The sequence below is a fragment of the Kogia breviceps genome, chromosome 15, assembly GCF_026419965.1.
Source record: "Kogia breviceps isolate mKogBre1 chromosome 15, mKogBre1 haplotype 1, whole genome shotgun sequence".
Taxonomy (NCBI): Eukaryota; Metazoa; Chordata; class Mammalia; order Artiodactyla; family Physeteridae; genus Kogia; species Kogia breviceps.
The window spans coordinates 728,245-755,698 of NC_081324.1; the positions used below are offsets into that span (position 1 = coordinate 728,245).

The following is a 27,454-nucleotide window of genomic DNA, read 5'->3' on the forward strand; positions in this document are numbered from 1 at the left end:
ATGCGGCGCAGCGGCAGGGAAGGGTGACGGCCAGGCCTGGACAGCAGCCCAGGAGGGTAGAAGGGAGACGGGGACGCAGAAGCAAAGAAAAGCAGAAAAACGAAGGGAACAGAATCGGCCTCGTGGAGCTGCCGTTTTCTCTTCGGAGGGAAAGGGAACACAGGGACCCAGGGACCCCTCTGGGGACGCGTACTCTGAGCTATCAGCAAAAACACTGGAAAGGCAAACTCCATATGCCGCCCGAGGACGCTCTCTGCCCTCCCTCCCCAGGGAGAAGGTGGGGGACTCTCCCTCCTCGGCCCAGACCCACCCGCGGCAACGGCGGGGAAGCAGCTGCGGCCGCTTGCGGGCGCTGAGCGCAGACGCGGGGCGGGCTGGGAGACCGCACGGAAGGGAGGGCCCCCGCACGCGCCCGGACACCCGGCCCCCGGGCGGAGGGGCCGCCGCACCCAGGGACCCTCGCCCACGAGCAGACCGACGGGCCGAGGAGGCCGGGAGGGGCCCCGCAGTCACGCCGCGGCCAGTCGGTGCGAGCCCTGCAGCTCAGGAGACACAGCACCGCGGTGTGAAGCACCGGCTCCGGTGGCTGCGGGTCGGTCTGTCCCGCCTGCAAAAGGCCTTTGCACCCCCGTCGGAAGCGCCCGGGCTCCTGCATCTTAAACCAGCGAGCGGCCCGTGGATTTACACGCACACCCGGGGCGCTGGTGGCAGAAGGTCTGGACTGAGGACGTGAGGGGCCCTGGGCGCTGGGAGCCAGGACACCCCACCCTGCCCCCAGCTGGACGCCTCCCGCCCGGGAGGATGCTACGTGTGTCTGAATCCTCTGGCAGTAGGGAAAAGGCACGATTTTAAAGTTCAGGGAAAGCCGCACTCCCTTCCTCCCTGGTCCCATCATTACAAAGTCAGCAGAGGCCGGCGCAGACCCCGGGGCCCCGGGGCTCGCCGTGGCCTCATCACAGGCACACCCGCCGGTGGAGCCGGGGGCCTCGAGGAGGACGGCCTGCACCCCCCAGCTCCAGCCCGCGGGCGAGGGGAGCCAACGCCCGGTAGGGCCATCATGGTGGCCTCGGGGGCCCAGACAAGCCCGCGGGCACACCCACCGGGGCCGTCAAGGACTCTGGAGAGCCTGGGTGGCGGACGGCCCGGCACCAGCCCCCGAACGACGCTGGGCGAGCCCCGTACGCATCTGTGTCCCCAAATGAAGACGGGGGACGAGGCCACGTGAATGCAAAGTCCTTTCCTAATCTGAAATTGCAGTCTGATTCTGCCTGGAAAGAAGGTTCTGCATTTCGTCGCGTCTCCTGGACTCAGAGGAGGGGGCCGCGGAGGTGGAGGCAGCTCCCCCGGCATCTTGGATGCTCGGGAAACGCAGGAGTCCTCCCTGGGCCCGGCAGGGCCTCTGTCCCACGCGAGGCCGCTGCTCCTGACTGCACGACAAGCTCGGGGACGCAGAAGCAAGTCGATGGGCCGGCCGTCCTAGGAGGGCAGCAGAAGCCCCCGGGGCAGAGTCCACACGGCCGCCCGCCGCCTCTGAGCTCCGTGTGACAGCGGCTCCGAGGGACGGCCCGGCTGCCCCGGAACCAAAACCCGCTTCCCTCGGACCAGCCGACCGCGGAGCGGCCAGTCGGAGCGGCTCTCTCCCCACCATGGCGACGAGCCTGCGGCCGAGGCTCCGGGCGGCCGCCGGTGTCGGAGGATGTGCGGAAATAACTCACGGCGCAGAATAAAACTGTGGTTACTGGGCTTTCATGGCAACTGAGGGAGTTTTCTGTTTTCATCTGTTTTATAATTATGTGCAAATTCTATTTTTCTCCAGTTTGTGCTCCACTAACTGAAAACAAAAACAAACGCCAAAGCCCCTCTTTTGACCTGCTCACCTCACCTTGCACACAGACTCCCCCTGCTGCAGACAGATCAGAGGACTCTCCAGTACTAACCCTCCTGCGGGAGGAATGCTGAGAGAGGCCGACATCTCTGCCGGGCCGGTTTCCTCTCGGGCTCAGCTGTGCGGCGGGGGGAGGGGCCTTCATTCTGCTTAAGCCCAGAAGCAGCCTCTCCCATCCTGCCGTCACCGAACTCGGAATCATTTTGGAGGATTCACTCTTAAGGTATTTCCAATGCGGTTTCAAGTTTCAGAATTCCTCCACAAGTCTCAATCCTCTCCATCTCGTCTACACTGAGAGATTAACCCCACCCCGTGCCCAAGACACCTGCCCGGTGGGAATGGGAGCGCAGCGCCGGGACCTGCAGGGGCTGGGCTCCTTGTCCTCCCAGAAGAGGTGGGGCGAGCCCTCGTCCCCAGGACCACAGCCACCGGGCCAAGGACAGGGGCGGCCCTCACGCAGGGCCTCAGTCCCGCGCTTTGCATCTCACGACAGGGGTGTCCACGTGGCACGAGGCTCCCTGCCCTCCAGGACCAGCGCCCCTCGCCAATATAATTTACAAGAAACGAGGGCTTTGGGCCATTATTTCTCTGCTGCTTTATTTTCATTCCTCCTTATTGAACAGCCTATTTCCTCACCTTTGTGATGTCTCTTCCATCCAGCAGCAACGCACTTTCTTCCAGTGGAAACCGTAGCAGGAAGGGACCTAAACACCGCTTACGGACTTGGCTAAGCGCAGGCATTATCCGACCTGGACCTGAAAGGGCCGCCGGCCGCTGAGCGCTGCTGAGCTCGCTCTGCGTTTCCCAAGTCAAGCGGCCAACCAAGTGGGTATTAACTGGCGTCGAGCGCACAGCCTCCGATGTCGTCCTGATGTCGCCCCGCAAACGCCGGGCCCTGACTGCCGCGTTGGCGGACCAGCACTTGTCTCTGCGCCCTCCTGCCCTCACGAGCTTTATTTTTATTTATCTAAATGGAATCAAATACAAACGTGGGGTGCCCTGCTGCTTCCCCTTCCGGCTTGCACCATTCCCTAAATGACAGGGTTGGGGAGCAGATGGGACAGGCGGGGACGTAGACAGACGGGGGAGAACCATCTCCGTCAGCGCCGTACGGCTGCAGTTCCGGGGCGAGAGGGCAGACTCATGTCCACGGGGACAGTCACAGGTCACATCACAGGGGTCTGGTGGGAGATGTTGGGCTGATGAGGTGACACGTATGACCAAATGCTAACGCCTGCAGGACAGCCTGTCTGCGAGTTCACGTTTATCTCCTGGGCTGGAGGAGGGCGACAGGTTTGGGATGGAGGGCGCAGCCTGGACACCAGCTCTGAACACACGGACTCTGACGCCAAGCACACCCGTCTCCCCGCGAGGCCGGAGCAGCCCCTCCCCGGTGCCGCCCTGGCACCGACACACCACGGCACGTCCCCGCTCCTCCTGCTCCCAGCTGAGAAGCAAAGTGGCGGGTCCCAGCCGGCCCTCCAGTGCTGGGGCTGGTGAGCAGCCCCAGGGCCCAGTGGGGCGCGTGCGCTGGAGAATCGCATCTCTGAGGGACCCAGCCTGGGGAGGCTTACTTTGGGAACCACCGCCTCAAGCGGTCCAAGGCTTCAGAGAGGAAAGGATGGAGTCTTTAAAAGTAGCCTCTGAAAACCCCAAACCAGAGGCAGCAGCTGTGCAGATGGGCTTCGCTTTGGACAAATCTTAACGTGGCCCAGGGAGACCTCGGTCGAGGCTCTGTTGACAGCCGCGGGGAGACGTGCTACGAGGACGGTGGCCACGTTTGGGGAAGCGGCCCCAGGAGGCGGGCGGCCACGGCCCACGCAGGAGGGGACAGCGGCCGCGGTTAGAGCGGGGCTGCACGCGCTTCCCACCTGTCCCCGTCTGCGATCTGGGGGATGGGGTTAATTCTGAGCAGAGGGTTGGGCAGAGGTGAGGGGGGCTGCCTTCCCCTCGGGGCTGGAGAGGGCCGGGGGCCCCTGCATTCGATTCTCTGACGCTCCCCGGAGCAGAGGCGCCGGGGGAGTCCTCTGCCTGTCCGAGTGTGGCGTGCACAGCACCCCGCGTGTGGTGTACGCTGCGGAACGTCTGTGGCAGGAACGACGGACAAAACGCGGTGCAGCTGGATTAGAAATCAGGGGGTGCTTCTCAGCAGAAGCTTCAGTCCTTGGTTCTAATCACCCTGAACACTTATTTCCACAGATTTGTTAAAGAAAAGGTCCTCAAAAATAAAGCACTTTCATTTCAAAGGTAGCTTTCTTTTCTTTTAAATTTTCCTATTCCAGGACACGTTAAAACGAAATAGCACCAAGGTCAAGTCTACTAAGAGGTCCAGACAGCAGCCCCCAGGCCACGCCGCCCGCCGGCCACCATCCTGGCGGCGAGACAGACCCTCAAGGCGGCCCGGGCGTCTTCCCGGACACGCTGTCTCCCCCTGGCTTCTCTTCTCCCTCTTTCCCACCTTTTCTGAGTCAAACATGACTGCTCAGGGACACGTGGGGATAAAGGGCATTGTCCATCGGGACAAAGCAATAGCCAGGCTGTACCGAGGTCACCTCAGCCACCCACCAGGAAACACAAGCAAGAGCTACAGCCGTTCTGCCTCCTGGTTGACTAAAGGCCTGCTGGTAACACCATCCAGGGGAGCCCTTCCAAGCCCGCCGGGCTGGTCGCGCCCCCACAACCTTCAGGGTATCACCTGCTCCACCGAAGAGGAACCTCAGGTGTAACGATCACAGCTGGCCTATGGGCTCCAGAAGCAAGTACGGTAGAGCAGGTGCTCTCATTGTACCATTATAGGTATTGAGGAGAAAACTGGGACTTGACTATGTATAAAATATTTAGCTAAACTGGTTGGGAGATGAGAATTTTTTTAAAAAAAAAAGACAGAAAACGAAAGGCGCTGTTAGCTGTTAGCGCAAAGTGGCCTTTGGATTAAACCAGCCCCAGCCGCCACCGCTGCAGCAGGGACGGGACTCGGGGTCGGAGCACAGCGGGTACCTGCACACTGGGGTGTCCTCCGGCCAGCGCCTTCACGGCCCCCCGGCTCCCCTCCGTCTCGTAATGAGCTCTGTGGTGGGACTTGGGCTGCACCTCGATCCTCAGCTCGTACGGTCCCGAGTGTGACGGCAGCTGCCAGTCGAGGGCAGGGAGAGACGGGCTGAAATGGAACACAGAGCATTAAGCATTCATGCCATGGCTTCCCGCAGACCACAGACCCACCTGAGACTCTGGGGCCCTGGGCAGCAGCTCATCCTGCCGCGCTTGCGTCTGAAAGTCCCATCGATCCGGGTGAAGGCCTGACACAGCCAACGGCAACCCGGTCGCCACGCACGCCCAGGGCCTTGTCAGGCCTCCACGAGGAGGTTCTGAAGAAGATGGAGACGTTTCCCCACGCGACCTTACAATATTTTCCTTCCTTCACGATAGGCCTATAAGTTATTTATCCTCCCTAATAAGACAGGTTCCAGAATTAAAGACCTTTTCAGAATCACGGTTCTATCAGCCTGGCCTCAGAGCCGGGCGGCCCGGTTCCGATCCCCTCTGTCCCACGCGCGCTGGCTGCGGGCAGGAGTGAACCGTCGGGGGGGCCGCCGGGCCCCTGGTAAAATGGCGGGTTTGCGGCAATCTCGCCCAGCCCTCCACATCCCGTGATCCGTGCACGACAACGGGGCGGCGGCCCACCCAGGGCACGAGTGAGCTGCAGCCAAAGATCCAGAGAACCGAGAGAGCGGCCCTGGGGCCCAAGGCGCATTTGCAAGCCGGGTCTGTGGCTTGGAGGCTGAAGAGGGCAGAGGGGAGTGGGCCGGGCCTGCCTGAGGGGTTCACGAGGCCCACCACTACCTCAGGTGTCTGGGGCACTGACAGCCTCACTGTACAGACGGGAGACGGAGGCCACTGGCCACCTGAAACCAGGTCCACGTGAGGCCAAAGGTCCTGCTCTCCCTACAGAATGCGCTTCAGGGCCCTGCCCTGTAAAAAGACAAAAGGCTGACCCCCTAAAGCCACAGTCCATGGGCAGAGGCCGCCAGGTCGTCACAGGAGCTGGGGTCTGGTCCACCCACTGCCTTCCTACAGCGAGAGCCCAGTGGTGCCGGGAGTGGCTCTCGGGCCCCACGGTGGCAGCCCCTCCCCCTCCCCTCTCGGGCGCAGAACCTGACCCAACAGAGATGCTGCTCGTCAGACCTCAGAGGTGCCTGGAAGCCAACCCCGGGGGGCCAGGAGGGCTGCACAGCGGGAGCAGTATGGGGCCACCCTGCCCCCGCAGAGGCGGACGGGAGGCGCCCAGGTCTCGCCCTCCGCACACAGCCCTGGAGGTGCCTTCGCTCCCGGGGGCTCCACCGTCTGGGCTCCACTGCCCCCTCGCCCCGCTCCGCCTGTCGCCGACGTGTCCGCCTCCGCGCACGCAGCAGCGACGCCGTGCGTGCTGGCGGCTTGTTTGGGACAGGCGGCTGGGAAGGGTAGGTTTTGTTTAGAGGCCCAGACACACGGACGCAGTGCTCGTGGCGTCTCAGCCTGGAAGGAGTCGGTCCGCTGCTTCCCCGAAACGTCCCTCAGCTGCTCTGCCTCATCTCAGACTATGAATCAGGGGTGATTTTTAAAACACAAAACAACAGATAGAATAAAGGTACTGTTTGAAAGGAGAAAAAGCCCAGAAATCAGCTTGAATTGGAATCAAACATTAATTTCTAAAAAGCGTGCAACATACTCCTGGAAAGGACAGTGTATTTCTGGGCATTCGTGGTTTTCTAGTGACGGTAGAAATGGAATCATCTCACCACGCACGTGCAGTTACTGCTGAGTCAGCTCTGCGGGCACCGCGGGCACCCCGTCCACCCTCGGGCTCTGCAGCCCCGCCCACGGGGCTCCTCTGAGAGCACGCAGCGGTGCTGAGAGCCTGGCGGGACGCAGGCCGCACACACCACATCCCACTATAAAGTCTTCACTGGGTCCCAGGGACACCGCCAGCCCCGATGCCACCCGGGAGGACGGGCCTCCCGGTGGGCCTGAGCTCGACCTTCGAGCAGCAAATCAAAGGCTCTAACGTGAGAAGAGGCTGCATCTGTGTTGATGCAGCAAGAAATTTAAAATCCTAACTGGATCCGCCGCAGATGCAGTGAAGTGGGCCTGTGCAGCAGTCGGACGCCGGCGGAGGCGGGGCAGACCAGCGCCCTCCGTGCAGGCACGGAGGCCACTTTGGAGTGCGTCCCTCGGCCCCGGCGTCCACCCTGCTGGGCCCTCAAATCACCGTCTGCAGGGGAGGCCTTCCAACCCTGGGAAGCCCCTCCTCCAGACTGCGGGTTCGATTCCAGGACCAACTTGCAAGTTGAAAACCCTCTATTCAACGGCCACCCTAAGCCCAGATTTCTTCAGGAAGCGAGACGGCAGGCGGCAGGGACTGCTCACCAACCCCCCGGGCCCCCGTCTGCTGTCTGCATTTTGATTCCATGTCAACAAGATGCCCCCCTGCCCACCCTCGGAAAACCCAAGACGATGTGACCAAGAAGAATGGGACAGACACGCGTGGGTGCGGAGACTCCGAGATGCCCAGACAAGAGAAACGCCCAAGTCACGGGCTGAGCGCAGGAGCCCCCCGCCCCCCCAAAGGCCAGGTGGCTTCTGAGAAATGTTAAACAGCAACCGAATGGGAGTTTTCCTGGTCTCCCGGGCCGTGGTGCCCAGAGCACTTTCCTGATGTGGTTATACCAGCGACACATGCGGCCACACCACCAGGACGAAGGACCAGTGAGCCACGGGCTTCGAGCGCGAGGTCGGCCCTCGGTAACTAGCATCTTACGGGAGCTGCTCCCCGACCCCCAGACAAACTGCCCAGCTCCGCACAGCCCACCCGGAGGGGACCACGTCTCCGTTTAGAATATCCAACGTACTAATCTGTTCTGTTATCTTATGCGTACTGTTGATCTAAGTGAAAAGACTGTCTGTCCTTTGCTGTAAACAGAAAAGAAACAAACGAGAAACAAAATAAAAGTGAGGTTCATCTGACTCCCAGGAAATTAAAAAACGAGAGCATGCGACGGAAAGAGAAGCAAAGGAAGGGTGGAAGGTGCAAGCCGTCCGCGCAGGGCAGGCATCTGCTGAGCCGTGCTGCACTTGAACACGAGAGATAGATAGTAGATCTGGGGAAATGATTGGCTCCTGAATCACGGACAAAGCCGGCAACACAGTGTGCACACAGTTTCCAGTTAGAATGGTCCACAGAATAAATATTGTAATATAGACAATTAAAATGATTGTTTGGGGTTGGAAATTTTCAGCATGAATCTGGCAGCTCCACAAAAAATGTAAATGTATCTCTGATTCAGAGAAAAGGCCTAAGACTGGAAGGAATGTTCCAAGGCGCAGCGGCCCCTGCTGCGAGGACGGCGAGTCAGGGCTGCGCTGTCCCAACCCAAGCCCCTCACGGGCCCTGCAGTCGGAGCGTCATTCCTGGGGGCCACCAACGACCCGGAGAGGAGCCGCCACAGGGACCACATCAGGGGAATTCTCTCACGGCCTCAGCCCAGGGCTGCTGTATAACTTCAGACTCACCTCCAGCTTAATTTGATTTTTTAAAAAGTCAATGCAGCCAAGACAACACGCGGTTAAATTAGAATCTAAGATCCAGCTGATCTGTACAAACAGAAGCTATTTTACATTCTCTACACACACACACACACATACACACACACACACACACACGTATGTATCTCATCATCAACCAGAGAAATTACCTCCACAGCTGGGCGTATATCTGTAAGTATTTTTACACAAAAGGGATAGATCTTAACAAAATAAAACATACAGTGGGATACCCTGGCTTTTTTCATGTAAAGATCACATGTTGAGCATTTTAGCATATTGTTCAAAAATGGTTCGACCTCAGCGTCCCATCCTGTCCTGTATTTGACGGATCAGCGCCCTGTGGATAGACCTGTGGGTTGCTCCCAATTGGCTGCTCTTATCAACACCAGAGATGTGAACATCCAGCATGAGATTCTGGTGGCCTTTCCGGTCATTTCGTCAGCACAGATCCACAGCCTCCGTCAAAGAGCATGAACCCTTGGGGCTCCTGACACCTCCCGGGGGTCAGGTCCCCTGCACGGCCCCGACAACGCAGGGGCCCGACGGCTTTAATCTTTGCCAAACCGCACAGGGAAGGGCCCTCTGGGGCCGTGTCTCCCCGCGGCACTGCGACAGACACCCATCACGTGGCAACAATAAGCTGAACCGCTCTGAACCCCCAGTGCTAACATCTCTGAAAGCCCCCAGGCCTCTCAAGCGCCCCCTGACCTCTTCCATGCACTTGACTCACAGCAACGCGGGACTCCAGGCCCCCCCCCCACCCCGACTCCTGCTCCTGTGGGGTCTCCAAAGGCCACTCTGGGATGACGGCCACTGTCCTTCATATCAGCTTGTCATTGTTGGGGACACTGGCTGAAGGGGACACAGATCTCTCTGCACTCTGTGAGTCTGGAATTCCTGCCAATAGAAGGTTTTTCTAAATGGCTGCTGTGCACTCGGTACTTAAGGACCTGAATCACGTTCCTTTTGCTCCCGTTTAAAGAAGAAGAGGCTGGAGGCCGCGTCTCGTGCCTGCCCCCCCCCCCGCCGAGGAGCGGCGCTGGTGCCCCGTTGGCGCCCGTTACCACTGGCACCATCACCCCGCCCCCCGGGCCGAGGGGTGGACCAGGCCCACGGCCTCCCCGAGCCACCAGGAGCCCCGCTGTGAGTGGGTGTTAAGCGGCCTGGCTTGGCCCGGCCGGCCCTGGCCTCCAGGCTGGGGATGCCGGCTCGTGTGACACAAGGAAGGGAGTCACACGCCCTCCATCGGGGAGCCCCCCGGGGCCCCAGTCTGAATCCCCTGCTCTTGGAGCTGCTGCCACCATCCACTTCCCACCAGAAAGCTTTTCGTGTCCTATTGAATCTCTGTACTTCCTTCACGCGGGAAAAGGGTGAAGGATCTTTTCTGACGCTTAGTTCACGGCCTGGAGCCTGGAGCCCCCCTCCCCACGGGCACGCAGAGCCCGGGACAGAGCTGAACTTCTCTCGGCCCGTGTCTCCCGCCCCCATCCAGGCCCTACCCCAGCTGCCCGGGGCCCCTCCTCCCCGCCCGGCCACTGTGGTCGCCGGCTCGGGGCTTCCCTGGGTACCCGCGAGTCCAGGGCAGTCCTTCCAGCACACAAGGATTTCACAGACAGCCTCCCGCACTTCAGCTGTGCCGCCCCGGAGCAGGTGTTTCTGAGACCGCAGCTCTGACCTCGGCACCACCGACCGCCTGCACCCGTCTCGATACCAACCAAACCCGCCCCCGAGCAGGACCCAGGGACACCAGCCGACCTGCCGGTCTCCGCGGGTGCAGCCTGACAATGACACGTTTCTCCAGCACAGGAGACCCAGCTCGGAGCGCCGCTGCCCGCGGGGACACAGACGGACGGAGGCCATTCGCACTGATTCAAAACCAAGGTCATCGCAGGGCTCAGGGCTCCGCAGAGCCCCACTCGGTCCCCCCCACCCCTCTGTGCTCCCGATGGCCGGCGGGGCGGGGCTCGGGCCAGGCCTGCTCACCCCAGGCCTCTCCATTTTAAACCACTTCATCGGCCACCGCTACCACCACACAGACGCCAGAACCCGCCTCTGAGGGGACGGCACGCACCACTTCGCCAAAGCTCGGAGCCACACCCCAGCAAGGCCCCGATGCTGCACCAGGTGGAGGAAAACGCGCGAACACCGGGGACGGAGGAGTGTGCCAGGCGACCCGGACTGGGGCCCGCCGGAGCCCCTACCGCTGAGTGCGGGGAGAACAGAGATTTCTGCACCTGAGCCGATCGGGAGGCCTGGAGTCAGAGGCAGCGACTTCCCTACCCTGGCTGCACCCGAGCCTGGAGCCCTTCTGGAACCTTCTCCCGGAAAAAAGGCCTTGTCCACTCAACGTCAGAGAACCAACACGCACTGGGCGTCCCACCGCGAGGTGCCACATACGAGAGTCTCAGCAAAGCCCCTGTGCTGTGAAGTTCTCCCTCCGTGTAGACACCCGGGGAGGGTGGCTGCCCTTCTTTCACATGCTTTGGGTAGAATCCTTTCAATTTTGAATGTTCTGAGACCTAAGCTCATATGGACTCATCGCTTAGGAGAAAACTGTAAAAGCTTTCCGGACTCTTCTGTTTCTAAAAGAGCTGAAGCGACAGACTCTGGACTTGGTGGCACTGAAGTCGGCCCGAATGGGAGAGAGAACCAGAGCAGAACGGGAAGGACATCGCCCCAGCTGTAAAGTGACACGTTTTCCCAGGGTCGGGAGCCCACGGCCGCCTAACTTACTTGCTGTGTTTTGTCTTTTCCCCTCTAATTTTAAAAAAGGTTATCAGCTCAGTTCTCGGCTGTTCAATCAAGCAGGGTCTCCGGGCCGCCAAAGGCTCCCGTGAGCCAAGGCTTGGCCGGGACCACACACCTCGCCCCAAGGTCCACCCAGCTCCCCCCGGGGCCCCCGACAGACGTGGGTGAGAAAGCTCCTCCCACGCCAGAGAGGTCGGCCTTCCCGGAGGGTGCCCTGGTGAAGCCGACCTCTCCGCTGATGACCCCCCCAGAGGCTCGCAGGCCGTGGGTGGCGTCCTCACCCACCCGCCCACCCTCCCAGGGAACAGCCCTCGGGGAGGGGCTGCCTGTGACCCACGCAAGGCCACAGTCCTTCGGGGCTGGCCTTGCGCGTCTGATGGGTCTGCAAGGGATGGGAGCGGGGGCCGGCCTCAGACCGGAACTGGCGCCCGGGGGGCTCGCGCGCTCACCGCCAGCTGTCGGGACCGGCTTCCTCTGCACCGTCACTCAGGCGGAGCTGAGGGGACTCGGGGACAGGCCTGGCCACGAGGAGGACGGCGGCCTGGAGGAGGTGCCCCGACCACTCCTGGAGGCTGGAGAAGGGCTTTTACGGAGACGCTGGTGGGTGAACAGGGGGCCGAGGGACAGAGCCGGGCAGTAAAACGCACGGAGGCCAGTGAGGCGAGAGGAGAGAACCCCGCATCAGCCTGCCCACCCTCGGGGTGCTGTAGGCAGGGCACCCGCACCCTGAGATTCCGCAGCCGGTGACCTGTCGGGAGGCCCAGGATCCCCCCCCCGGGAGGCCCTGTCTGGGTTACACCAGTGCCAGAGCCCTCCTGGCTGCCGTCTCGGCCCCGACGTGTCCCCGACTGGTCCCTGACTTGTCCCGGTGCCCTGGGGACGGGCGGGCATGGATGGGGTCCAGTGCCTGGTGCGTGTCCAGGAGGCGGGCGGCCCAGGAAGGGCCACCTGTTCACTCCCCGCACTCCTGGAGGCTCTGCCAGGCCCAGGTCTGCTCCGGGATCCGATTCAAACTCAGTCACGGACCTGGAACTTTCAGAACAAGAAAAGCAAGGCCACCGTGGAGAGATTCTTTTTTTTTTTTTCTTAATGATCGACTCAGGAATTTCCTAAGAATTCGTTGCTTTTAGTGGCTCCACCGAACAGGGTGTGGAGAACTCCGAGGAGCTAAGACTTCCTTCCAGCCTTCCGGAAAATTGCCGTCATCCTTACTCTGCACCACTCATCCCCCACCCGCCCCCCCAAAACACTGGCCAGTTTCACGCCAGCCTCTCAGGCCCTGCCGTCCAGACTCGCATCCGACCGTTCCCACCACGCTGCACTTGCACAGGGGGAGCCAGGCAGCCTCCAGGACCCCCAGGCAGACTGGACCCGGCCCCTCTCCCCAGGGCGGACAGCTGCCTGGGGTCTCCTCCTCGGCTCGCGAGAGGGCAGCATCGCTGCAGGGCCCTCCTCTTACAGAGCCGGCCCTCTGTTCTCCGGGAAAACAAGCCCTCCCACTCCTAAAACCTCTCCTGAGAGAAGACACGTCTAAGGACACCAGGTGCTCCTACAACTCAATGTGGGGGCAGCCCAGTGGGACAGAAAGAGCTCTTGTCCAGAAATCCAGCTGAGGTGGAAAATAAGCTACTTTGGAGGAATTTCTCAAACTACTAGGGATTCTCCTCCTGACCCAAGACTAGACAACTGCATTTGCACCCAGTTCCTCCGTCCCTGGGGACCAGAACTGTCTAGACATGGGAGGACGCTGCCTTTCCCTCACGTCCACTCTTGGAGTGGAAAAAAGGGCACAGGGAGGGCCCATGTCTTGGATGTACGGGTGGACGTCTGGGTGGGTGGGTGGACGTCTGGGTGGGTGGCTGGCCGGGTGGCTGGAGGAATGTTTACTTGGTGAGGACTCCCGCGGAGAGCTGAGCTCTGGATGGTCCCTGTGCTGTTGACTGACCGTCATGCTTGTTACAGGGGCACACGCCAGCGTGTTCGTGGCTGCTACTAGGCCCCAACTGCCTTTTCAGATGCCGCCAGAGCCTGCCGCTAACCAGTCATTACAGAGCTTGAGAAAGCTCAGATGATACCTGCCACACTGCTTATAAAAACCAAGAAACAGAATCGCCGAGCTAATGCAGGATGGGGCATAGATAAACCATGAAACTGACACTCGGATTTGATTTCCACCCAGAGATGCCAGGACAGTCAGGGGGCAACTCCCAGAGTTCACCCTTAATCTGTTTTAATAGGGGACCCACAGAAAAACCTGGACAGTCGTAAAATAGTAACCACTGCGGTTCCAAACTCTTAAGTTTAAAACAGACTTCAGTGGCTCAGGACGTAATAAATAAGCTGTTCTCAGATCATCTACAGGAATGTACCTGCATCAGGCACGTTGCTCCCCGAGGACTAGAGAAGCTCACAGCCGCAGCGAGGGTCTCGCTGAAACAGAGCTCAGCCTGCGGTCGGGCCAGAGGAGAGCCCATGCCCGAGAGGCACCGCCCGCTGGGCGTCGCCCCCGTTGCCGTGCTCTCTGGACACCCCGCTCCACCTCCCCCCACCCTCTGCAACACCTGGCTTGAAATTAAACAGTGGGACGCCAGTACCACCTACAGGTGCGCGTCCAGCCCTGATCGCGCCCCCGCAGGGGGGGGCTCACGGCCGCCACTGGGCCCTCCCAGCTTCGAGTCCTGCAGTGAGCACGCTCGCCCCGCACCCCCGGACTGGGCGACCGGAGCCTTACGGCCTTCTGTCTTTCGTTTTGCATCTAGCACTTTCCAAGTGCCTCCGTTTCCCCATCTGTAAAGTGAGACCCATCCACGCCTCCCGTGAGCTCGCTGGCCCCGAGCCCAGGTCCGCGGGGAGGGCTGCCGAGGCCACGGTGCGCGCACGTCCCGACAGCCCTGCCGAGCTCTGGGCTCAGGGGAAACAGGCGTCATCACGGGGTGGCTGCCCTGCACGTGGCTACGCTCACCTGTGGGAAGTGGCTGTCGGCAGAAAGTCCGGCGTTCCCAGGGGCCCGGGGCTCCCAAGGCGTGACCAGTGCTCGAGCGGAATGGTCAGGTCCCGGGAACAGCCCGCTTAAGTCTACACGAGGCCTGGGCGGGGAGAGGGCAGAACCGCGCACCTCAACAAGCCTTTAACGCAACGCGGCCCGGAGCGGCACAGGCGCCGCCGCTGAGGACACTGGGACGCGGCGCGTAATTAACGCGCCGCTTCCGTGTCAGTCGCGTGGGCTTTCGCAGCCGGTGCCTGTTGCGCGCTCGGCGCACGGACCAACCCGCATGGGAAACCTCAGGGGGGCAAACGACATGCGGTCGCTTTCTTTACCGAAAACCAGCCAGCTCGGCGCTGTGGGTCAAGCCCCAGCTTCCCGAAAGTCGTTTAGAAGCATTTATGTAAAAAGCAAAGCCCATCATGACAAACAAATACAATCGTGCTCATTAATTTTCCCGGAAGGCCGGGTTTTAAAGGTGGACAACGCTGCCCCGCGATTACATTGCAGTCGCCGGCAGGACCGTCCCTCGCTTCCCCGGAGGCCCAGCCCACGTGCGCTGCAGGGGCACGGGGTCCCCGACGAGCACCCCACACTCTCCCGGGAGCAAATGTCTGAGCGGAAAGCAATTCCGTTGTATCTCAGGTCACTCGTGCGCGTCGTCACCAGACACTTGCTCCTGGTCGGGTCTCCTCACGGTTTGGGAAATCTCAAGACTGGAGACCCGGGAAGGGGCCCCGGGATGGGAGACCCCCGAGCGCAGCGGCCCCGCCTCCACACGCTCATGGACGGACGGCCCGGCGGGAGCAGGACCAGGCCAGGAGCTGACCGGTTTCGTACCTGAAACTCTGCGGGCATTTGGATTGTCTACGAAATCAGCCAGCATGGCAGATCTCAATGGCTAGACTTAAAAATCTGTGTGTAAAGCCACAAAGGTTCAAATTATTTTGCCCTCTCCAGGAACGCAAAAGTGCTTGAGATCCTATTTCTCCTCTCTGTGGCTAAAAATAGACGTTCGCAGAACAACATCAAGAAGAGAAATCAGGGCCCACCTCCCCGACGTACACCTTGGGGGAAGGGCCGTAACGGTGGGGCAGAAACCTCTCTCTCTGCCACAGATCCGCAGATCTCAGCTGAATCCGCAAGGCGAATGTTTCCAGTTGGAAGTCAGTACACAGAGCACCTTTTCTGGCGTCAGCTGTGAACTCTGGGAAACCAGAAAGAGCCTGCCCCGCGGGGATGAGGGTTTGGGCCTCTGAGACCACACACTCCTGCAGCAAGAAAGCACAACTGCAGAAACACACAGCCAGGGTCCTGCACTCAGACTCCGAATTCACCTGCAGGAGCCTCTGCAGGCCTGTGGCCAAGGTCAGCCTCTGGCCTCGTGAGGACCTCTGTCTGCTGGGCTCCCACCCTCCCCGAGCAGCCACCAGCATCCCGGGAGCAGGACGCGGATGTCAGAGAAAGGTCCCAGGCTCCCCGACGCCCCCCGATTAGAGGGAAAACTCGTCAGGGCTCCGGCGGGGAGCAGGGGCCCAGCCAGGAGGCACCTCTGGGGTGAGCTAATCACGGCGTGAGTGCAGCTCTACCTCTTATTAGTGGGGCCTGAACATGTGACCCTGGCACTGGGTCTTGTGAGCAAGTGCTCAGGGGGACCGTGCAGAGACCTCCCCCCAAACTGTCTTCTTTTTAAAGCTCACTATCAGTGAGCTTCCTGCTTTGGGTAATCTTTTAAAAATTTGTACACTTTTCGGCCGTGCCGCATATAGGATCTCAGCTCCCCAACCAGGAATTGAACCCGAGCCCTGCAGTGGAAGCGTAGGGTCTTAACCGCGGGACCGCCAGGGGAGTCCCCAACGAGCTTCCTTTTGTGACCTTCAGATGACGTGGCTGAGGATCCTTTGCCAGGTCAGAAAAGAGAAGATGACGCAGAAGTGACTGACTGGTCCAAAAGCCTGAGTGGGCTGGCCTGACGGAGACCTCCCGAGGGCAGACGGGCCGGGGCCAGGGGTGCCCCAGCGGAATGACGTGTGGCTGGATTCGTTACCAGCCTGCAGCTTCATTTAATCTTATTCCAAATTAGGATAAACTCTGAAATATTCAGACAATTTATAAAAGGCAATCAGAGTCAGCAGTGGTTTCATCAGACTTTTAGAAACTAACACTTAGACACAGCATAAAGCTTATGGATATTATTAAAATCATCGATCGGACCAAAAACCTAAAAGAAACCACGTCTGAAATACTGATTTGGACATGCAGTCCCTCGGGTCACTGAACCCAGTGGCTCCAAGTAACCCTCTTCATTAAACAAGTAACCCTGCCCCTTAAGAAAGCCCACTCTTTAACTGCTCAAATCACAGAAGCAAAGTTTGTCCATAGGAATTTAATTCGACACCTGTGCCGTTGCTGTTACAAAAGACTCACCTTGAAATGCTACGCGTTCCCAAAACTAGTTTCCTTTTTAGGTATTACACATTCCTCGTGTAACTTTGCCCCTTTAAAGGCAAATTCAGAGATGATGCCGGGCACAGACGGAGACATTAAGAGCTCAAAAGTTGGGACGTCCCCCGAGCCTATTCTAAAGGAAACACAAGTTCACTGGACACACACGGCGAGGCCCCTGGATATGGACCCTCGCCCAGCGCAGATGCTCAAGTACGTTTGCTTGAACCAACGGACATTTAAACTTTAGCTCCTTTGGGACAATACAACGTCCTCTGAAAACCACCACGGAGGAACAATCCACCGGGAGCGGGAATGGGCCGGTCAGCTCCACCCTCACCGCCACGGCCGGTCGTGGGAGCCGCCTGGCAGCGTCCTTGGCGGAATTGCTTTCTCATCCGCAGAAAGAAGCGAGGTGGGAAGACCCTCCCCTTTCTGAAGAGGCTCGGGGCCTGTCGGGCGTGAGGACTTAAAACAAGTCACCTGCATTTCCCAAGCTTTAGGAGCAGAAGCGTCATTCTCTGAGGCTCTAAAGTGAGTCTAAAATCTTATTTAAAACCTATGAACTTCTATCCAACACTGTTGTTGGTTTCACAAACCTTCCGTGGCCAGAATTTAGCACCATTCCGTGACCCCGTGGGCCTATCAGAAGTCTCTGCACACAGGGGCGAGCCACGCATGCTGTACGGACAAAAAGACGCCAGAAGGGCAGTGATGCCACGGCCCCCAAATTCCTTGGGAAGAGAATAACGCCGCACACTGCTCTTTAAAAAGTTCCTTTTAGGGCTTCCCTGGTGGCGCAGCGGTTGAGAGCCCGCCTGCCGATGCGGGGGACGCGGGTTCGTGCCCCGGTCCGGGAGGATCCCACGTGCCGCGGAGCGGCTGGGCCCGTGAGCCGTGGCCGCTGCGCCTGCGCGTCCGGAGCCTGTGCTCCGCAGCGGGAGAGGCCACCGCAGTGAGAGGCCCGTGCACCGGGGAAAAAAAAAAGTTCCTTTTACTGGCAAGACAGAAGTAGAAGTGCCCAGAGGTGCTGCACCACAGGCTGGGAAGTGGATCTGTCCCGATAAGCCCTCCACCCCAGACTCCGGAGCCTGTCAGCAGCGGGCACCCCAGCTGGGCAGCCCGAGACCCCGTGGGCAGGAAGTCTGGCCACCTTCCCCGCGGGTGAGTGGCCCGACCCCTCTTCTCCTGTGGCCTCCAGCCGCCCCACCCCCCGGCACCAGCTTGGCAGGATCACACGGAAACACATCTCCAGGGACCAGGAAACATATTTTGATGTGGAACCAAAACAGTGGGAAAAGTTGACTTCAAACCCTCGGGGGGGAGTGTGCTGCCTCCACAGGGTTGGTTGGCGTGAACTCACAGGAGCGCCGGGGGCACCGCAGCTCGCCCGGAGCTCTGGGACCAAGGGGTAAATGGAGCAAGGCCGCTCGACCAGGGACTCGGCACCGAGACCCGGAGCAACACGAGGCGGGTCCTTGCTTCTCTACCTCTCGACTCCTAAATGTGCCAGCAGAAACGAAGTATTCACCGTCCGATGCTTTAGAAACTGTCATCTCTCATACTGTTTCTTTGCCACAAACTTCCAAAAAGGTTAAGCCATGTTCATTCGGCGCCTAGAACCGCATTATCCACTGGCAGCTCTAACGACCTCATGTGTGCTTTAGTTGTGGAAAAAAAGAGGGACTGAGCACAACAGAGAAAATGCTGAAACAAATAAAACCGATTCGCTCTCGTCTTGTGGGCACGACGGCTGGAAGGCACCAGGCCCTACCATGCAGCCTTGCCACCAGAACCAAAAAGGAAGCAGGAACGAGAAGCCAATAAGCCTCGAATACCCGAATCTACAGGCAGAAGCCTGCACGCCTGTCACACACGCCTCTTCCTGGAGAGGCCCCCGCAGCCCCACGGCAAAGGCCGTGCACCTCCCGGGAAGGCCCGTGTGCACGGTCTACGCCTGATAAAAATCCTGGAGCAGAAAGCACTCTGCCAGGGGTCATTAGCGGCCCACCTGTTGGGAAAGCTGTTTCGTTAAAAATAAAACCCCCGGGCTGAGTAAGTGGACCCAACAGAGCACCAGCAGCCCTGACGCGATGCTTGCTCGGAGGAGCTGAGGAGGCCGCGCTGTTTCCAAACGCCGGCGGGCGGGGCTGCCGCGGGCGTGGCTGCCGCGGGCGTGCTCGTCTGGGGAATCGCGGAGCCGAGGCCCCGTATGCACCGACAGGACAGCGCAGTGACGGCAGTTAGGTGCGAGCAGGGAAGCCGAAAACAGACACGAGCGTCACTTGGTTTTATAGGAAACAAAACAAAAACGGAGCCCACGTGTCAGTAAACCCTTGTGACGGGCCGACTCCTGTCCCCGAAGGCCTGACCCCGCTCCCCCTCCAGCACCTCGGATATGACCTCGCCTGGAGACAGGCCTTTAAAAAGGAGAGAATTCGTGAAGGTGAGGTCTCTGGGGCGGGCCCTCGACCAGCACGACTGGGTCCTGACAGAGGGAGATTCGGACACAGACACAGGAGGGAAAAGGCGAGGGGCGTGAAAGTAGAGGGGCGCCAGGAGGGCAGCAGAGCCGGCGCTGGAGAGTGGGAGACGCTCCCTGAGCCTCGGAAGGAACCAGCCCTGCCGGCACCCGGCCTCGGGAACCCGCTGCCGCGGCCCACGCCCGCCTGGACCCGCTCACCTGGTGTAGGACGTCGGGGACCGCGGCCGGGCCCACGGGTACAGGTGCTGCGGCACCGACAGGTACTGGTCGCAGAAGGCGCCCTTGCGGATGTGCTGGAAGGACGGGAACTCCTCGGGTGGGAAATCAGACGTGGGAGGCGTGGCCCCCGGGTCCTCCCCGGCGGGCTCCACCTTGAGCGCCACGGAGGGCGCGTGGTCCAGGGCGGTCTTGCGGGCCTTGACGGGGACGCCGTCGCCCAGGTCCAGGCTGCCGTCGGTGCTCAGGGCGTTGATGGCGGCCACAATGGCCGAGCTGGTGTACTGCGTGGTGTTGCCCAGCCAGGTGTCGTCGGTGACGCTGACCCGCGGCGACCCTTGCGGGGACGGCGTGGGCGAGGGGTGCGGGGAGCAGGACAGCTGCCGGCCGTTGAGGCCGTACTTCCGCTTGTTGCAGGGGGACGAGGGCCTGGACGTGCGGGCCCCCAGCCAGCTCTCCTCGGTGACGCTGGCGCGCGGCGAGGTGGAGGGCGAGTGCCTCGGGGACCCGAGCAGGCCGCAGGCCCCCAGGCCACGGGGGAAGCCCTCCTCAGGGTCTGTGGTCTTGGGGGACACGCAGGGGGACTGCCACGGGGACGTCTGCGGGGACGCGCACGGGTAGGAGAAGCTGGACTCGTAGGACGAGGCCTCGGAGTTGCAGCTGCGGGACGACAGGCTACTGGCCGGGCTCAGGCACGAGGGGTCACGGTAGGCCTCCAGGGTGGGCAGGCTCAGGGTGGCCGTGGACGGGGACCGCTTGCAGCTGGGAAGGACATCTTGCACGTCCACGTCATGGAAGAACTGGCCGTTGCCGTGGTGCAGCCCCAGGTAGGAGGTGATCTCGATGCGGGGGCTCTCTAGGGCCGGGGCCCCGTTGGGCCTGACTCCGCCGGACGAGAGGAAATAGCTCGATGGCCCGCCGTCCAGGGCGGCCCCGTAGCCTGCGGCGGAGATGCCCGGGGCCGAGCTCTGCAGGTCGTGGCACGGGGCCGGCAGCGAGGGGTGGGCGGAGGAGAGGGGCAGGCCGGAGCCGATGCCGGAGGTGACGTAACTGTAGTGCTCTGGAAGGGAGGGGGAGACGGGTGAGGCGCTGGCCACGGAACCGCCACCCACGAGCTCAGGGACCCTGCGGTGCGGGACCGGCCTCACCCCCACCGCGGGCCTGGCCTCCGAGACGGGCTCCGCTCTGGCTGCTCCAGCGGAGAAGCGGCCCGAGCCCCGGCCTGGCCAGCGGGGTCCCTGTACCCCTCCCGGGCCCCTCCCCTCTCCACTCCAGCCACCGCCCTCTCACTTGGACACGCGCCCACTGGGGCTTCCCTCTGCGCCAACATCCTTCCCGCAGAGCCGCGCTGCTGGTCCCCTTACTTTTTTCTGCTTTTTCTCAAAAACTGCGTCCCCCACCTGCTCTACCCCAGTCGCAGCCCCCAGCCCAAGAGGCGTGTCACCCTCCCCCACTTTCTTTCTCCTCCTCACATCCACCATCTCACCCATCATGTCCTGCACCAGCAGAAGCCACGCCTCTGAGGGCAGCGTCGGGCCCGCCCCGGTCTACCTTGGTCCACCCCTGCCTCTAGGGCCCGGGTCTGTGCCTGGCGCAAAACGGTGCTCCATCTGTCGAACCAACAGACGGGCGGGAGGGTTTTAGACAAGGGGGCCTGGACGTTTAAAGATGCTGTGATAGACTCATCGCCAGCGACAGAGAAAACACCCCAAGGGTTGGACGAACACATAGGTTCCGGGATCTCTCATGTACCTTCTGATGGTGGCTCGTGGCCTAAGAATCCTTCTTTTACAGGAAAAACGAAGCAGAGGATATTGATGTGCAGCCATATATTAAATCATTATATGTTGATTATATCCTCAGTAAAATATGTTTTTAAAAAATCACTACTAGTGCAATCAGTCATTTTTAGCAGCAAAGCCACACGTCTGGATTTCCAATTTGAACAGACCCTTTATAACGTGTGGGTACCTCATTATCGTGTGCCTAGAGCTGAGGCTCCCAAGGTCTCTGAATAATGGAGCTGCTCCTGGAAACCCTACACCACCTCCCAGGCCAAGTGCACCAGCCTGGAGACACTTCATCCAAGGACAGTGCCGCCCTTCTGCTGGGCTTCAGAAACCCACCTGGGCGGACCCCAGAGAATCAAGGGCCTCAAAGTACAGGTTCACATCCCATCGGATTTATTAACAGAAGTGGGTCCAGCTCCCCAAACAGGGGGAAATCTATTTCCATAATGGCTTATTTCAGAAGGAGCATACAACCTCCCTCTGGTAACCCAGACCCTTATATCCTTGCTATCGAGAAGCTCTGGCTTTTACACTCTGAATCCCCTGCCCCATAAAACACTGTTCCCTGCTGCTCCCCAAAAGAGCGGCCCAGAGAGAGCACACAGGCCCTGCCCTCCCCACACCCCCGCCCCCAGGGGTCAAGGGCGGGCTGTCTTTCAGAGAGAAAGCATCAGTGTCCAGATGCTCAGAACCGGTGCTGGAGAGAGACTGAGCTGTGAGGAGGAGAGAAGCGAAACTGCAGCGGAGGGAACCAGAAGCTCCGAGTGGGAGGCGGCGCCTGGGCGGAGGGGGGCTAGGCGGGTCCGTGGATACACCCCCCGCAAGCCTCGTCACCCCCTCATCCCGAGAGGGAAGGACGGGCGGCGCGACCAGGGGCCAGACCCCGACGCCAGCGCCCGGCCCACCTGGGGCTGCTGGGCGAAGCCGCCCTCGACGGCCGGGTCCCCCGCTCACACCAACACCCTCGCAGGCCCACGGACGTATTTAACACAAAGACCGTAACAGAACGTTAAAAATCGGAGGGCAGGCTTTGCAAAGATCACACAGGAAGTTAATAACGCTGGAAAGGTACGTCCAGGGGAGACCGTCACGACTGCTCAGAGGGAGGGGGCACGGGGGCTGCAGGCCAGGCCACTGAGGCCCCGCCCGCCACGTGGTGGCCCCTCGGGACAGCTGGGGACACCCCTGCCTCAGCCCCACCCTGTGCCCGGGCGAGCGGAGGCCCTGGACGCAGAGGAGGCCGAGCCAGTGCTGTCCAGAGGGACCCCGGCAGCGGGCGGGAGTGGATCCCACAGGAGGCCCCGGGGTCTCCAGGAGGGCAGGACCCACCAGGGGCGGCAGTGGTGTCAACCCGGAATCAGTCTTCTCTCAGTTACCGTGGGAACCTAAACGCTGCTCTGTGTTTCTTCCCAGAGGCACCTGGCCGATGCGCCAGGCAGAACCAAGGTCCCCTTCGGGCCACCGCGCGGCGGTACGTTACGCGGACATGATAGCCACATCCAGACCTCCCACTGAAAGGGCCTCCCTTCACCGCTGGCCCAACACTCTCTAAACCATTCTAACCAGAACTGCCGGTTTGAGAGACAAACAACTGTTCCCAGTACCTGTGTGGCTTCAGGTAAGAAGTCCGATGTCAACCAAAAGCAGGCTGGACGGGCTGGTGTGTCCAGCACCACCTGTTGTGTGATTATGATGAGAACTGAGTGCTCAGTAAGTAGGACATTAATAAATCGTATTACATACGTCCAGGGCAGGAATTTCAGTAATGACACTTCAGCAAGTAGCTGTATTACGTTTGACGTGTTCCAAGGTCGAGTGTGAGTTACAGAGACCCTGGCTCACCGCCCCCCACACCCCAGGACCATCCAGGTGCCACGTGAGCTAAAGCATTGGAACCGGCATTTCTGGCATTTCTCAGGTGGCTTCTCATAACCGTTGGTGCCGGCTCTCCGGCTCCACCTCAGTGAGTGGGGTCTTCACCCCGCCTGCCCTGGCTCCCCCAGAGGCCCACAGCCCGACACATGGGCCCCGCCTCTGCCTGCGCCCTGACACCAGAGAGTACTCGCCGGCCTGAACGAGCCTGGATGCGAGCCTTCCCCGGCCCACGGAGGAGGCCCGTCCCAGCTCCTGCGGACAAAGAGCCCGGGGCAGCAGCCTCCGGGGGCCCCGACTTCCGGCAGGCACCCCTCCGCCCACACCCCGGGGCAGCAGCTATGATGCGGCACGAGCTCCACGCCCCCTTGACGTTCTGTCCGCAAGGGGGCAACATTCAGATGGCGGGGACGATGCGCCAGCCCCCCCAGCTGAAAGAGGGCCCCAGACCCGGCCGCTCCTGGGAGGAGTGAAGGTGCCCCAGATCTGCACCCTCGCTTCTGTGGCCACCGTGTGCTTTGAGCCCTTTCCTCCACGTGAAGTGCACAGACCATCCAGCGTCCCACCCACAACGGATTTCATTTTAAAGACGGGTCATCAACTGCAGGAGGGAAGCCCGGGCAGGACACTGACGGAAACATACAAACTGTGCACAAAGCCCAGGTCCGGGAGTGCGGACACGCCCTCAACGGGCCTGCCAGGCCTCCTCCCCAGCGCCCGGAGGCCTTGGGGGGCTTTGAAGGGGGTTTAGTGCACAGGTCCCCACACTTCCTGCCCTGCGAAAGAATATTATGCAAATCTGTCATTTATTCTAAAAGATACGGCTGATCCCACCACCGAATACCATTTGTTGGCAGGAAGGTAGCTCCAGGAATTCAAAAAACTCCTAGCCATCAGCTTGGGGCCTCCCACCACCTGCCCGCAGGACTCAGCCACGTTCATGGTCCCGAGCCCGAGTCGTGGCGGGGATCTGAGAGCGTGCCCGCCCCGGCCCCAGCCCCCAGAGGGAGGTGGGGAGCAGGGGGTCCGCTGACTCCCAGGGCACTCCAAGGGGGGCCTTTATTTAACCAGTCTGTCAATAATCGCGACACAACAAGGAAGAGAAAAACATAAGCCTCTATAAGCCTTTATTAAAACACAAAAAAGACCCCCTAAGCGTGAGTTTTCTTTAATTAAATAAATTACAAAGCAAAAGCCTTAAGCGCCTGAACTTGACTTCTGAGCTCAGCCAGAGTCTGGCGATGGAAGTTCTCCCTTTTGGGACAAAATGCGTACAGGTAGGTCCCCACCTGCCCAGGGCCTGCCTTCCTGCCGGGGTGGGGGCATCTCTCCCCTCCCCTCATCCCTCCCAGCTTCTACTCAATGTCCTACCTAAACCGTATTCAAATCTGAATTCTTTAACTATTCAAAGGGATTACATTTACCTGGAATGAAAACATTTCCAGTAACGTTCCCGACAGCCCTGAGATGCTCAAGGCTGATGCGTGTCACGTCGGCGGCCACCGGAGAGCTCCGCACCCATCACCCCCAGTTCCTGCTGCTGCCTCCAGAGCCTGGCTGCCTGCCCAGCAGATTCATCAACTTACAGCGCAGGAGCCTACGCGAATATTGGGGAGAGCTTATTCAAAACGGCTTAATGTAGTGGACATTCATGAAAGCGTGGCTCATCTCTGAAGCCAGGCCTCCTCCAGGTGCCCGGCGGGGGCAGGCGCGGAGACGGATGCCACCGTGGGGGGTAGGGGTGCCTGGAGCCCGCGGACCGCGCATCAGCACCCAGTGGGTCCAGCGCCCACCGCGAGCTCCATCCTCAGCTCGTGCAACAGGCCAGAGCTGACGGAAGTGTTTGCTCTCATTCTGAAAGCTCGTGTATTTCAGAACACACAGTCGCATCATCTCTGCACAACCACCGAAAACGTCCATCCATGTCCTTCCACCACGGCCGACTGCATCTCCGCAGGCTCCCGCCCGCTCAGACCCCTGCCCAGCGCCATCGGGGCCCTCGCCCGTCCTGGGCAGCGACAGGGACGCGGAGCCCACTGCTGGCTGCGCCCCCGCCCCGCACGCGGCGGCCGCCTCACCCGAGACAGCGGGCGCCACGTTGCCCCTGCCCGCGTCCCCCGTCCGCCACAGACCCTGAGAGGGGGCCCGTCACAGAGACTTTTGTTTTCCATTGTACGGAACACCCCCTTCAGCATCTGCTGGGGTTGAGCCGTAGGACACGAAGCTAGAAATAGAACTGGAAGCAGCCTGGCAGCCAGGCCTCCAAACGCCCCGCCAGGCCTCCTCTCCCCAGCCACGGGCACCGCCCCTCGCGGCAAGATTGCACTTCGCAGGTAGTGGAAACAGAACAGAACAAAACAAAACAAAAAAGGCGCTCCACGCCAGGACCTTTCTGTCGGGAGCTGTTTACTGGGCAGGGCAGGAGGGCACCACCGAGGGTGGCCAGGCCTGTGACAGACAGACACGGCTCTGAGGGCACCGGTCACGCCACTGCCTGCCAGGGAGGCGATTTCCAAAGGCAACAAGCAGCCGTCCTCACAGGGGCCCCCTGTGTCCCGACGGGGACGGGCTCCGAAGGCCCAGCCTCCCTGCCTTAGGTCTTCACCTTCCAGGCCCCACGCTTAAGGAATTAAAAACGCCCCGTGGCCAGGAGTCGCTGTGGCCTCCCTCTGACAAACATCACAGAGAATTAAAACGTCCTCTGGGACAAAGCAGCCCGCTGGCAGAAACATCTCTGGAACTTTGGGGCTGCCGAGCGGAAGGTGCAAGGGCAGGTCACCTGTGCTGAGAGGCCACGGGGCCGCCTGCACTCTGGGTGCTGGGCCCGAGCCCTCCCGGCCCGCGTCCGGGCCCCGCGCCCTCCTGCGCAGACACGCGGGCCTCTGGGGCCTCCTCGCCATCACCATCACCACCGCTGAAGAGGGAACTGAGAATAAAAACGCCCCCAAATCTCCACGTCATCAGAAGATGCCCCCTTTCACACGGGAGCCGGGAAACGCCATCCTGCACCGTCAAGGCGGCGGAGAGGGACCTGCCCTCGAGGTCGCCGGGAGCCCGAGGCCCAGCCCATTTCCTCCTCAGTTGCCAGGGCGACAGTCCCCAGCCCGGCGGCCAAAATAACTTAGAAAACAGGAGCCCCGGGCGGGCGGGAAGCAGGGCCACGCCCGCCGCCCGGCTGACAGCAGAGCAGCTATTTCCTGAGACCCAGAGAGAAGCAGGAGGCCCTCTGCCTGCTCCCCAGAGAGGGAAGCCCACCGCCCAGCCTCCTCCCTGGAGGGGCCGGGAGCGGCCCCGGGGGGGCAAACACCACCCTGCCCAGCCCAGCCCAGCCCAGGGCGGATTATTTTTAAAATTCTCTTTTCTTTCTCCCAACAAATGGTGGCTGACTGTCCATCTGCACCTGCCAAGTGCTCTGGAAATAAAGAACCCCAGGACCCACGGCCCCTCGAACACCCGGGTGCCGCGCGACCCAGCACAAGAGGTGGTGGGAGTGACAGGGTGACAGGTGAGAAGATGCCGCTCTCAACTCAGAGGAAATCGGGACAGGGACAAGGGACCCCAAGGTCAGGGCTGGCCATGTCCTTTCGAGAAGGTGCCCACTTCCGGTTCAGTATCATCTCTAAGGCTCTGCGTCAGCTCGCTTCACAATCGATCTCAGAATTAGTCATTCATTCATTTCTATCCAGGTTCACTCTAGAAATAATATGAAGTCACTCCTGTCACCCATTAAGAGCTGAAGAATTTAATATAACAATGTAATCATGAACTTATTAACAGTTACAGTGTAATGTTAGTAACTAATAAGAACAAGAAGAAAGTACTTTATTCATCATTGCCAAAACTTAGAAGCAACCAAGATGTCCTTTGGCAAGATGAATGGATAAATAAACTGGGGTCCATCCAGACAAGGGAATATTATTTAGCACTAGAGCCATCAAGTCACGAAAAGACGTGGAGGAGACGTAAACGCATGTTGCTAAGTGAAAGAAGCCCATCTGAAAAGGCTGCGCACCGTGTGTCCAACTACAGGACGTTCTGGAAAAGACAAAACTGTGGACCCGGTGAGCAGATCAGTGGTGCCAGGGGCTGGGGGAGGGAGGGAGGAACAGGGGGGCACAGAGGATGTTTAGGGCAGTGAAAACACCCTGTATGACCCCATGATGGCGGATACGCGTCATTACACATCTGTCCGAACCCACAGAACGTACGACACCCAGAGTGAAGCCTATGTCAACTACAGACTTTAGGTGATGATGTGTCAGCGTCGGTTCATCGACTGTAACAAAGGTACCGTCCGGTGGGGATGGTGATGGCGGGAGAGACTGTCCCTGTGGGGGGAGGGGGAAACCTCTATACCTTCCATCCAATCCTGCCGTGGAGCTAACACTGTTCTCAAATAGTCTTAATAAAAAAGAAAAAAGTATGAGTGTTTCTCACATAAATAGATAAGA

General features: G+C 60.2%; 1 protein-coding gene across 6 annotated transcripts in view; it reads right to left on the bottom strand.

The window, feature by feature from the left end:
* Nucleotides 1–27,454, bottom strand: part of NFATC1 (nuclear factor of activated T cells 1) — a 99,665-nt gene that overhangs the window by 65,437 nt on the left and 6,774 nt on the right. For 5 of the 6 annotated variants that reach the window (XM_059040474.2, XM_059040477.2, XM_067014585.1 and 2 more), the window contains exons 2-3: nt 19,324–20,401; nt 4,883–5,042 (exon numbers count right to left, since the gene is read on the bottom strand). In XM_059040474.2, the coding sequence (XP_058896457.1) occupies nt 4,883–5,042; nt 19,324–20,401 (1,238 nt within the window). Of the gene's footprint in view, nt 1–4,882; nt 5,043–19,323; nt 20,402–27,454 lie in introns of those variants that run through there. The other variant, XM_067014587.1, reaches the window with a different exon arrangement.